Source organism: Vulpes lagopus, chromosome 14 (genome assembly GCF_018345385.1).
Source record: "Vulpes lagopus strain Blue_001 chromosome 14, ASM1834538v1, whole genome shotgun sequence".
NCBI classification, from domain to species: Eukaryota; Metazoa; Chordata; class Mammalia; order Carnivora; family Canidae; genus Vulpes; species Vulpes lagopus.
This window is the reverse complement of record NC_054837.1, coordinates 29,185,950-29,199,299: the sequence shown is the minus strand read 5'-3', so window position 1 is coordinate 29,199,299 and position 13,350 is coordinate 29,185,950. Positions and strand designations below refer to the sequence as shown.

At 46.8% G+C, this 13,350-nt stretch overlaps 1 protein-coding gene across 1 annotated transcript in view; it reads right to left on the bottom strand.

Annotated features, from left to right (window-relative positions):
- TMEM120B (transmembrane protein 120B) overlaps positions 1–13,350 on the bottom strand; it is a 49,432-nt gene that overhangs the window by 13,032 nt on the left and 23,050 nt on the right. The window contains exons 4-6 of the mRNA XM_041728731.1: positions 11,771–11,830; positions 11,048–11,143; positions 759–848 (exon numbers count right to left, since the gene is read on the bottom strand). Of these exons, the coding sequence (XP_041584665.1) occupies positions 759–848; positions 11,048–11,143; positions 11,771–11,830 (246 nt within the window). The remainder of the gene's footprint in view (positions 1–758; positions 849–11,047; positions 11,144–11,770; positions 11,831–13,350) is intronic.

Here is a 13,350-nt window from a genome sequence, read left to right as displayed (position 1 = left end):
GCTGCTTGGGAACAGCAGTGGGATTAGAACTGAGGAAGCTTCACCCCCCAGTCTGGCTGTCTTCCTTCTCAGCACCACCTGGGTAACAGGGCAGATTTGAACCAAGCCCCTCACCACGTGTCCTCCATCCTCCCCAACTCCCTGTGGGGGACTATCCACTCTTGTCACCAGGGGCAGAGGTGAGGCTCAAGCTCGAACAATCACAGCCGCGCATTCTCCAGCCACAGTGATTGGTTCAGAGACAGGCATCAGTTCTGCAAATGCCCATGTGACCCAGGGAGACCCTTGGAAGACAGCAATGTGCCCTATTTTGCTGGGAGTGCTAGAAATAAAGATGTGGGCCTGGAGCTCCAGGGTGCCTCTGCATGGAGCCTGAGAATGAAGACAGCGCAGTAGATGGCAGAGGTGAGGGGTGGAGAGAAAGTGGGTCCTGATGCCACTGTCTGAGCACCTGGACTAAGCTTGACCTGAAGTCAGTCCCAACGGACCTGTTCCTTGATATGAGAAAACAAATTTTCTGTTGTGTTAAACCCATCTGAGTTAGAGTTTTTTGTAAGCAGGAGATGGACCACAGGAGGTGACACTGCAGCAGCGGACACAGTTTTCCTCCTCCATGGCTCTGAAGTCACGGACACCTCTCCCCTCCATGGAGGAAGGGAACACAGGCTGAGGTCGACAGCCCTCACCTGCGTCCCTTCCATGACAGATCTCCCTTTGGCCCCTCTATGCCCCCCCCTCAAAGCCGGGCCCCCAATTACCTTGAGCCATTGCTGATGAGAATACTCTCCCGAATTGTCAGGGTACAGTAATACCACACCAGCAGAAAGTTAAAAACTTCGTCCGTCACCCTGGTGGAGAGAAACAGCAGGCATGAGAATCAGGGATGGCTCTCTCACCTGCACTGCAACAGAACAGCAAACCATGATGAGGGCCGCCCACCCAGGCCACCTCTGGAGACACCCACCAATCTGGGGAAGACAGAGGAAGCCGGGCCACCACCTCGCATGCCTGTGCCCCTCCTCACCTTTCCACCAGAATCCTACTTGCCTTTAAGGCTCAAGCTGAGGTTTCATCTCCTCCCCTGAGCGCACAGCCTAGGATACCCTGTCTCCCTTCTAAATTCTTATTGTCTGATGGCAACAGGAGAACTTTAAGTAGAAAGCTTCATACTTTAGTTTAAACTGTCTAAATGTAAATTCCTTCTGTCCCCTTAAAACATCTATAAACTTTCTTGCACTTACAAAAAAATTCTTATGGCCTGAATTGTCTGTAAGATGAATTAAGAACTCCCTGCCTCTTCTACGGTACCCATAGCCCAGAGCCTGGCAGAGAAGGCCCTTAGAGGCCAACAGAACAGAGCGGCTGGAGCTGCTGCTGTGCCCTGATCAGAGGGGAGAACTGGCAGAAACGTGGCTTGTGACCTCGTCAGAGGGCTCCCTGGCCTCAGCTTTGCTGTCTATAAATAAAATTCGAAGGTTCGCCCCCTACCCGAATATTCCGGGGTGAAGGATCCTGGGACAGAGCCAATGACAGAAAGTCCCCCAGAAGGCTCCCCTGCCCCTGGCTCTAAAGAAGGCTATATCTTCCACCCCAAATGGAAGCGCCTCTGTACCTCCTAGTGCCATACACATCCACTCAGCGTGGAAACAAGGAGATGACCGTATGGGGTGCTAGGTGTCTGCAGAGGGGAGGAAGAACACTCCCAATCTCCTCCATTTCTACCTCTGAACTATGACAACTAATGATAACCCTCGGACGGAAATGGAAGGGGGTGACTCGAATACTAAGTGCAGAAGTTGGAAGGTGTCTTTTAAGCTACATGACCCTGTTTTGTGACCACAGATGACACACTTTCAACCCCAAGCCCTCCTGAACCATCGCCTGCAGAGGCAGTCTTGGGAGGGTCAGGAATAGACTCTGGAAACACAGGGCCTGAGTTCAAATCCCTGTTCTGCCTCTTCCCTGCTGTGGGAGCACAGGCAAGTTGGTGATTCTCCTGTGACATCACTTCCTCTACTGAAGTGGGGAGAATGATAGCAGGTCCCGTGCAGGCTGCTTGTGAGCATCAGCTGAGTTTAATACATGAAGCACGTAGAATGGGGCCTAGCACACAGGGAGGGCTACATATATTCCCTGTTATAATTTTGGGAAATATCACAAAGTACCCAAAGTTTGAGAAGTGAGTCCCAGACCCTTAACTCTGAGGAAGTCAAAGGCTTGACTTGTTTTGTTTTTTTGTTTTTTGTTTTTTTTTTAAAGATTTTACTTATTTACTCATGAGAGACACAGAGAGAGAGGCAGAGACACAGGCAGAGGGAGAAGCAGGCTCCATGAAGGGAGCCCAACGCGGGACTCGATCCCGGGTCTCCAGGATCACGCCCTGGGCTGAAGGCAAGCGCCAAACTGCTGAGCAACCCGGGCTGCCCCAAAACCTTGACTTGAATGGGGTGCTGGGGTGGGGACAGCCTCCCAGGGCAGAGGATCACTTACACATTGACTTCTGAGCTCACTTCCAGACAGGGGGCAGGCCCAGGCTGAGTCGTGCTTACCAGCATGTTTTTCACTAGTCCTTTCCTATATCTTATCAGTGAAGAGGGGGAATAAAAATAAAGCTGTATGGCCCCAGCACTGCAGGGACATGCTTGAGCACCGGCCTCAGCCTGCTTGGCCTGAGTGTCTGAGCTCCCTGTTGCTATTGTAACGAAATACCACAAATTTAGTGACTGGAAGCAACACACATTTATTCTCTTACAGCTCCGGAGGTCAGAAGTCTGAAATGGGTCAGCAGGGCTGGCTTCCTTCTAGAGACGCTAGGGAAGAATCCATTTGCTTACCTTTTCCAGCATCTAGAGGTGCCTGCATTCCTGTTTCGTGGCATGGCATCACCATGACTTCACTTCTATCATCATGTTTCCTTCTCTGACTCTGACCCTCCCACTTCCCTCTTATAAGGACCCATGTACTTCCATTGGGCCCACTGAATAATCCAGGATAATCTCTTCTCAAGACCCTTAATTTAATCTATCTGCGGAGATGTTCTGCCTTGTAAGGTAACATATTTGCAGGTTCTGAGGATTAGAACAAGCACATCTTTGGGGACCATGACTCAGGTGGCCACACCAGGCCCGCTCTAATTACTGGGAACTTGCAATGCGGCAGGCGTTTTACACGGACAATCTCTCTGGATCCTCAAACAACCCCACAGGACTGCTTCTTGTGGCAGATCCACTTGCCACGTCTATGCCCGTCTATCTAAGTCCCAGCAGCTGGAATCTGGAATTCCTGGCATGTCTGGGGGCTTTCTCAGGCCCTCAGAGCTCATTCTGCTGGTGAAGAGAAGCAGATCAGGAGGGACAGGGAATCAACACCTTCTGGCAGCAGTCCTCAACTCCCCTGAACAACAGCAGCTGGAAGATAAATATTCTTGCTCAGCCGCCCCTTAAGTGGGATAACTGAGGCATGTCCCATGCCTTCCCTCAGTTCTCCAGCAGCACTGGGATCCAGATGCCTACAGGATAGCCCCTCCTGTCTCACTCTCCATTCCCTTACCAATGTTTCCTGGGATTGCCTCTGAAATAAACTACTGGCACTCAAATGCTCACCCTGGGGGTTGCTTCTGGGGGAAACACAAACCAACACAGTACAACTTCCCATTTTACAGATGAGGATAATGAGGCTCAGAGAGAGAAAGTGAGCTGGCCAGGAGTGAGATCCAAACCCAAACCCAACTAACCTGAGCTTAATTCCAACCAGTTTTCCTGAAGCTTCAAAACCCAATCCTGATAGAAGACAGTCCTAACTAGACACAGCCTCTTGGCCTGAGGCAGAAGAAAGAAGCATCACACTCTCCAGCAGGCTCACCAAAGCTTCCCAAGGACCAGGCTACATGGGCAGATGTCTTCCGGCCATAGGAAAGAGGAGTAGAAAGGGCTCTACAGTCTGGGAGAGGCAGAGCTGGACCTAGAACCCACAGTTCTGAAGGACGTTGGCCATGCCTAGCCCAGCTCCAGACCTAGAGGCACCATAGAAGGGCCTTTCGGTGGGGCACCCAGCAAGGAAGCCATCCCAAGGGGGCAAAGAAAGGAAAGAGACTCCTCCTCCTTGGATGCACTGGATATTAAGCTGCAATCTCTTCCAGCCTACCCAGCCTTAGCACAAAATGATGGCAGCAATCACAACTGCTCACACTTTGATGGCACTTAGGTGCCAGGCACTAGTCTAAATACTGCAAATAGAACCTATCCAGTCCTCTCGGTCATCCTGCCAGGTAGCTCCCATTACCCTCATTTCATATGGGAAGGATCCGAGGTGGGGAGAGGTTAGGTCAGTTGCCCAAGGTTAAGCAGCAGGACAAACTTCCCTGAAGGCAGAACAGAGATGAGCTGTCCATCCAGCCCCCTTCCCCTGTCCTATTTTTAACCCACAGAACATACACTAGGTGTTCCCTCAAAATTCACATCCGCCCAGGCCGGCAGAATATGACCTTATCTGGAAATAGGGTCTTGGCAAATTTAATTAGTTAGGATAAGGTCATATCAGATTAGGGTGGACCCTGAGTTCAAAGACTGGTGTCCTCATAAGAAGGCCATGAGAGAAACACAGGGACATGCAGGGGAGAAGGCTGTGTGATGAGACCGAAGTACATGAAGCTCAGACTGGAGGGAGACAGCTTTTAGCCAAGGAAGCTGGCACCGCCAGGAGCTAGAAGAGGCAAGGCGGGATCCTCCCCTAGAGCCTTCAGAGCAAGTGTGGTCCCATCAGCACCTTCATTTCAGACTCTTAGACTCCAGAACTGTGACAGAACAGATTTCTGTTGTTCTAAGCCATCCAGCTCTTGGTGCTGTGTTCCAACAGCCCCAGGAAATGAACACAGAAAGGGGTGGGGAGAAACTGAAATACCCAGGCCCTCACTGAACTTTAAAACTTGACAACACACCATATGTTTGTCCTTTGAGGGCCCCAGATGTCCCAGTGCAAGGGAATCTGGTTGCACATCAAGAACTTCTATGCCTTCCGGAGGGGCATGTGAACAGACAGTACTGGTGTGCGCAGCCTCTACCCTCTGGGGAAACAGGCCAGGCCCGAGGCAGCAAGCAAGCATGGGCCCAGGACCTAAAAGGGCCTTTGTCTGGACATTCAAGTGGCCAGATCAGAAACTGGACTCCCAGCCAAGAGCCTGCCAGGAAATAACCCCTGACACATGGGCCAAACACCCAAGCTGTACTTGGTTGCCTCCCTTTAGAGCAGAAAACCCATGGCCAGGGGGAGAAATAAAACCCCCTGAGGCAGGGCAGCTTGAACCCACTGGACTCAGCCTCTCAGAGCAGTGTGGCCCCATTCTGCTCCCAAAGCAGTAGCCGAGCTCTCACTTGCACCACTGGTGCCAGGTGCTGGGCAGAGCTCTCCATGTGCAGCATTACCAAAGCCTGGTGTCACCCTCATTTCACAGATGGGGAGACTGAGGCTCTCAGAGGGAACCTGCTCATGGTAACCATCAGTTAGTCCCAAAGCCAGGATTCAAACCCAGGCAGTCTATGATCTATCTTTTTTTCTTCCTTCTTTCTTTCCTTTTTCTCTTTCTCTTTCCCTTTTTTATAATTGACACATAATTCATATACCCTACAATTCATCCTTTCAAAGTATATAATCAGGGCAGCCCAGGTGGCTCAGTGGTTTAGCGCCACCTTCAGCCCAGAGTGTGATCCTGGAGTCCCAGGATGGAGTCCCACGTTAGGCTCCCTGCATGGAGCCTGCTTCTCTCTATGCCTGTGTCTGTTCCTCTCTCTCTCTCTCTCATCTCTCTCTCTCTCTGTGTCTCTCATGAATAAATAAAATCTTTTTTAAAAAGTATATAATCATTACTTTTTATAGATTCAGAGCTGTACATTCATCATCTCTATCTAATTCTGGAACATTCTCCTCACTCCAACAGAAATCCCATGCCTGGGACACCTGGGTAGCTCAGTGGTTGAGTGTCTGCCTTCAGCTCAGGGTGTGACTCCGGTCCAGGGATCAAGTCCTGCATTGAACTCCCTGTGAGGGGCCTACTTCTCCCTCTGCCTGTGTCTCTGCCTCTCTCTTTGTGTCTCTCATGAATAAATCAATAAAATCTTGAAAGAAAAAGAAAAAGAAAAAGAAAAAGAAAGGAAGGAAGGAAGGAAGGAAGGAAGGAAGGAAGGAAGGAAGGAAAGAAGAAAGGAAGAAAGGAAGGGAAGGGAGAAAGAAATCCCATGTCCATCAACAGTGCCCACTCCCACTTCCCTTCCACCCAGCTCCTGACCACTAATCTGCCTTCTATCTCTATAGATCTGCCTGTTCTGGATACTTTATATAAATGGAATCATACAATATGTGGCCTTTTGTGACTAACTTCTCTCACTGAACAAAATGTTTTCAAGGTTCATCCATGTTGTAGCACGTATCAATACTTTACTCCAATTTATTACTAGAATAATATTCCATTGCATGAGTATGCCATTGGGCTCTTTCCCAAGAGTTACAAGGTCTCTCCAATAGGGGTTCAGTAGATATTTGTTAGACAGATATAGAGTGGACAGGACTGCTATTTCTCATGAGAAAAGGCTTTTCTCTACCTACAACCTACCAAACACTGCAGATACAAGAGACCCCCCCCCCATGTCTACACACACCACCACACTTCCTGTTACCTGTAGTGGAGGACAAATCGACACGCCACAGCACCCAGGAGCAGGATGATGGTCAGGTAGAGCTTGAACTTCTCATACTCATCCTTGTAAGCAAATCTGCAGTGAGCAACACCCCCAGGAAAGGTCATATAACTATTAACTATAGTTACAGTAATATAACCATATTTCATCTTGAGGCAGAATCCTCAGCCCCATTAGATCCTCCACCTACCACCACCCACTTCCCACAAGAACCTTCTGATCCCAAAGGAAAGCTCTGGTCTTGAATTAATGGTGATGATCAACTAGAGAAAGAGGACCCATACGCAAAGCTTCCCATGTCCCTGGACTCCTGGGGTAGATCTCCGGGCCGATGATGGGGATGCTACAGCAACAAAAACACCAGAGCTCTCCTACCCCCAGAACTGACCACTTTCAGATGGACAGTACTGCCTGCTGCCCAGGAGAACTAGGTGTTATAAGGAGTGGAATGGAGCAGGGCCCATTTCTCATGGGAAAGTAGCAGTTCTGTTAACCCAATGTATCAACTGCATGAAGAGAAGGAAGTAACCCTCTGAGGATGGTCTCCCCACAGAAAAGAGAGTGTCAGAAAAACTAAGAGCCAGAGCCCAACTCTTAATGTTTTCTATTTATGCAAAAATTCTAGCTTGGTTCATTTCTTCTGAGTTGAAAGAGCAAAATGCCTGGATTCCCTAAAGCCAGGTAGGAGTCTGAGATACTTACTTGGCCTGGTTGCTGAGAAGGGTCACATTCACATTGCCAAGGACCAGATTTAAGTAGAGCCTGGAAGGAAAGTACTTGTGAGTGCCAACTTGTTCCTTACCAGCCCTGGGAGTGGGCCCCAACCAAAAACATTCAAACTTAGTAAGCATGCATTAAGCACCGATGTTAGAAAATAAAGTGCTAAACTTAGCGGTAAAATTCTCACATGGAGTGAGAATGACTGGAGCATGTTACAACTGTGACACACAACAGTCATGACCAAGCCATTTCCCCCCATTTTAGCTGGCCTAGGGACCATATTTCCCAGGCTCTCTTGCAGCTAATGTGAGCATGTGACTAAATTCCAACCAGTGAGGTGAACACGTGTACAATTCTAGGTCAATTTGAAGGTTCTCTAGCACACCTGGGTGGCTCAGTGGCTCAGCAGTTAGGCATTTGCCTTCGGCTCAGGTCATGATCCCAAGGTCTTGGGATCAAGGCCTGCATCAGGCTACCTTGCAGGGAGCCTGCTTCTCCCTGTGCCTGTGTCTCTGCCTCTCTGTGTATCTCTTATAAATAAATAAATAAGATCTTTTTTTAAAAAAAGGGTTATTTTTATTTTTTTTAAATTTTTTAAAGGGTTATTTTTAAAACTGAAGTATAACCTTCAGTATATTTATAGGTATACCTACAGTGTATTTTATGCCTAGCTCCTTTCCCTCAATATTATGTTGGTGAGACTCATCCATGTTGTCTGTGTATAGTATTCCACTTAGTGGAGATACCACAACTTACTTATTCATTCTACTACTGATGAACACTTAAGATGTTTTCAGTTTTTGGCTAATAGAAATACAGCTGCTGTGAACACTTTTTTTTTTTTAATCAAGATGTAATTCATATAAAATAACATCACCCATTTTTTAAAGTTTTGTTTTTTTTAAGATTATTTATTTATTTATTCAGAGAGAGAGAGAGAGAGAGAGAGAGGCAGAGACACAGGCAGAGGGAGAAGCAGGCTCCATGCAGGAAGCCCGACGCAGGACTCGATCTCAGGTCTCCAGGACCACACCCCCAGCTGCAGGCGACACTAAACTGCTGCGCTACCAGGCTGCCCAGTTTTATTTCTTTAAATGATCTCTACACCCCACGCGGGGCTTGAACTCATGGCCCTGAGATCAAAAGTCACATGCTCTTCTGAGTGAGCCAGCCAGGCACCCCTATGACCTCACCCTTTTCAAGTATACAACTTCATGGTTTCTAGTATATTCAAAATACTATATAACTGTCACCATTACCTAATTCTAGAATATTTTCATCATCCCAAAGAAAGCCCATACCTATCAGCAGTCACTTCCTTTCCTCCTTTCTCCCAGCACCTGGCAACCACTAATCTACTCTCCATCTACGGATTTGCCTATTCCGGACATTTCATTAAAAAAAATTAATGCAACATGTGATGTGTCCTTTTTGTGTCTGGATTCTTTGCTGTTGACATTCATATACATGTCTATCGGAGGGCAGAAGCACTCATTTCCACTGGCTATAGAGATAGGAGTGGAATTTGTAGATTATAGAATTTGTGTGTTTTTGGCTTTGCTGGGGAATGACAAACTTTTTTTGTTTTGTTTTGTTTTGTTTATGATAGTCACACAGAGAGAGAGAGAGAGAGAGAGAGAGAGGCAGAGACACAGGCAGAGGGAGAAGTAGGCTCCATGCACCGGGAGCCCGACGTGGGATTCAATCCCGGGTCTCCAGGATCGCGCCCTGGGCCAAAGGCAAGCGCCAAACTGCTGCGCCACCAAGGGATCCCTTTTTTTTTTTTTTTTTTTTTTGTAAAAAGGATCTGCTTGCCCTCCACTTCCTGAGGATGTGATGGTGTAAGCCAGCTTTGGCCATGCACATGAGCACAACTCCCTGAAGAGTGGAGAGGCAGGGAGGTGGACTGGAAGGATCCTGAGTCCTCACATGACCCCATGAGCCCATCACTCTTGGTCCTCTGACCTCTGGACTGCTGTGTGAGAAGAGAAACTGCCAGCTTGCTGGAGGCCCTGCATCATCAGGCTTTGTTACAATAGCCTGTACTCCAATGACACTAATAAAGTACAAATAAATGGTTATGAAATTTTGGGAGAGGAAGGGTTAATTCCACAGAGGGAGAGGGGTTTTGGAAAGGCTTCATTTAATTGACAATATTTGAATGAGACTTTGAAGGATGAGTAGAAGGTCCAGAGGAGAAAAGCAAACAGAAGAGTCTTCTTTCTAGCTCTGAGTAAATTCTAGGGGCATTTCCAGTATGGAGTAACTGGAGCAGAGGTGTAAAAAGAACATCTTTCTTTTTTTGCCTAGTGATACAGTATACTTCCTGAAAAAGCAGTGCCATTTCCCTTCAGAGATTCATCATCCCCCCACCAACACCACCCCCCCCACCCCGAGTTCCTAAGGTAAGGCAGTGAGCGGCACTTAGCCCATCAAACCAGTGCATATCCTCCTGATTGGGTTAAGGATGGTCACGTGACACATTGGTCACAAGCCAATGAGATTCAGTCCTGGGATTTTTTTCCCCCCAGAACTACTAAGAAACAAAGAGGCTTTCTCTACTGGAACTGGTAAGCCGGCAGAATGCAAACCCAGAGCTACTGGGGCCAGTTTGCAGAGAAAGTCTCCCTAAGAACAAAACCCACATAGTAAAGAAAGTAAAAGGAAAGCTCCCTAAGAGACAGAGCCTAACAATATTACTTGAGCAGCAAGATCCAGCCAGACCCACAGCAAAATCTGCACCTTTCTATTATACAAGCCAATAAATTCCCTATTTTTTTATAAGCACTTTGAGTTGGGTTTTCTGTCACATGAAGCCAAAGATTGCCAACCAATGTAAAATGTATGGAGGACTAAGGTGACTAGAGCTGGGAAAGTGTATCTCAGCCACACTGTAAAAATGGGTCATGCGGGGGCGCCCAGGTGACTCAGTGGATTAAGCGTCTGTCTTCAGCTCAAGTCATGTACTCCGGTCCAGGGATCAAGTCCTGCATTGAACTCCCTGTGAGGGGCCTACTTCTCCCTCTGCCTGTGTCTCTGCCTCTCTCTTTGTGTCTCTCATGAATAAATCAATAAAATCTTGAAAGAAAAAGAAAAAGAAAAAGAAAAAGAAAGGAAGGAAGGAAGGAAGGAAGGAAGGAAGGAAGGAAGGAAGGAAAGAAGAAAGGAAGAAAGGAAGGGAAGGGAGAAAGAAATCCCATGTCCATCAACAGTGCCCACTCCCACTTCCCTTCCACCCAGCTCCTGACCACTAATCTGCCTTCTATCTCTATAGATCTGCCTGTTCTGGATACTTTATATAAATGGAATCATACAATATGTGGCCTTTTGTGACTAACTTCTCTCACTGAACAAAATGTTTTCAAGGTTCATCCATGTTGTAGCACGTATCAATACTTTACTCCAATTTATTACTAGAATAATATTCCATTGCATGAGTATGCCATTGGGCTCTTTCCCAAGAGTTACAAGGTCTCTCCAATAGGGGTTCAGTAGATATTTGTTAGACAGATATAGAGTGGACAGGACTGCTATTTCTCATGAGAAAAGGCTTTTCTCTACCTACAACCTACCAAACACTGCAGATACAAGAGACCCCCGCCCCCCATGTCTACACACACCACCACACTTCCTGTTACCTGTAGTGGAGGACAAATCGACACGCCACAGCACCCAGGAGCAGGATGATGGTCAGGTAGAGCTTGAACTTCTCATACTCATCCTTGTAAGCAAATCTGCAGTGAGCAACACCCCCAGGAAAGGTCATATAACTATTAACTATAGTTACAGTAATATAACCATATTTCATCTTGAGGCAGAATCCTCAGCCCCATTAGATCCTCCACCTACCACCACCCACTTCCCACAAGAACCTTCTGATCCCAAAGGAAAGCTCTGGTCTTGAATTAATGGTGATGATCAACTAGAGAAAGAGGACCCATACGCAAAGCTTCCCATGTCCCTGGACTCCTGGGGTAGATCTCCGGGCCGATGATGGGGATGCTACAGCAACAAAAACACCAGAGCTCTCCTACCCCCAGAACTGACCACTTTCAGATGGACAGTACTGCCTGCTGCCCAGGAGAACTAGGTGTTATAAGGAGTGGAATGGAGCAGGGCCCATTTCTCATGGGAAAGTAGCAGTTCTGTTAACCCAATGTATCAACTGCATGAAGAGAAGGAAGTAACCCTCTGAGGATGGTCTCCCCACAGAAAAGAGAGTGTCAGAAAAACTAAGAGCCAGAGCCCAACTCTTAATGTTTTCTATTTATGCAAAAATTCTAGCTTGGTTCATTTCTTCTGAGTTGAAAGAGCAAAATGCCTGGATTCCCTAAAGCCAGGTAGGAGTCTGAGATACTTACTTGGCCTGGTTGCTGAGAAGGGTCACATTCACATTGCCAAGGACCAGATTTAAGTAGAGCCTGGAAGGAAAGTACTTGTGAGTGCCAACTTGTTCCTTACCAGCCCTGGGAGTGGGCCCCAACCAAAAACATTCAAACTTAGTAAGCATGCATTAAGCACCGATGTTAGAAAATAAAGTGCTAAACTTAGCGGTAAAATTCTCACATGGAGTGAGAATGACTGGAGCATGTTACAACTGTGACACACAACAGTCATGACCAAGCCATTTCCCCCCATTTTAGCTGGCCTAGGGACCATATTTCCCAGGCTCTCTTGCAGCTAATGTGAGCATGTGACTAAATTCCAACCAGTGAGGTGAACACGTGTACAATTCTAGGTCAATTTGAAGGTTCTCTAGCACACCTGGGTGGCTCAGTGGCTCAGCAGTTAGGCATTTGCCTTCGGCTCAGGTCATGATCCCAAGGTCTTGGGATCAAGGCCTGCATCAGGCTACCTTGCAGGGAGCCTGCTTCTCCCTGTGCCTGTGTCTCTGCCTCTCTGTGTATCTCTTATAAATAAATAAATAAGATCTTTTTTTAAAAAAAAGGGTTATTTTTATTTTTTTTAAATTTTTTAAAGGGTTATTTTTAAAACTGAAGTATAACCTTCAGTATATTTATAGGTATACCTACAGTGTATTTTATGCCTAGCTCCTTTCCCTCAATATTATGTTGGTGAGACTCATCCATGTTGTCTGTGTATAGTATTCCACTTAGTGGAGATACCACAACTTACTTATTCATTCTACTACTGATGAACACTTAAGATGTTTTCAGTTTTTGGCTAATAGAAATACAGCTGCTGTGAACACTTTTTTTTTTTTTTAATCAAGATGTAATTCATATAAAATAACATCACCCATTTTTTAAAGTTTTGTTTTTTTTAAGATTATTTATTTATTTATTCAGAGAGAGAGAGAGAGAGAGAGAGAGAGAGGCAGAGACACAGGCAGAGGGAGAAGCAGGCTCCATGCAGGAAGCCCGACGCAGGACTCGATCTCAGGTCTCCAGGACCACACCCCCAGCTGCAGGCGACACTAAACTGCTGCGCTACCAGGCTGCCCAGTTTTATTTCTTTAAATGATCTCTACACCCCACGCGGGGCTTGAACTCATGGCCCTGAGATCAAAAGTCACATGCTCTTCTGAGTGAGCCAGCCAGGCACCCCTATGACCTCACCCTTTTCAAGTATACAACTTCATGGTTTCTAGTATATTCAAAATACTATATAACTGTCACCATTACCTAATTCTAGAATATTTTCATCATCCCAAAGAAAGCCCATACCTATCAGCAGTCACTTCCTTTCCTCCTTTCTCCCAGCACCTGGCAACCACTAATCTACTCTCCATCTACGGATTTGCCTATTCCGGACATTTCATTAAAAAAAATTAATGCAACATGTGATGTGTCCTTTTTGTGTCTGGATTCTTTGCTGTTGACATTCATATACATGTCTATCGGAGGGCAGAAGCACTCATTTCCACTGGCTATAGAGATAGGAGTGGAATTTGTAGATTATAGAATTTGTGTGTTTTTGG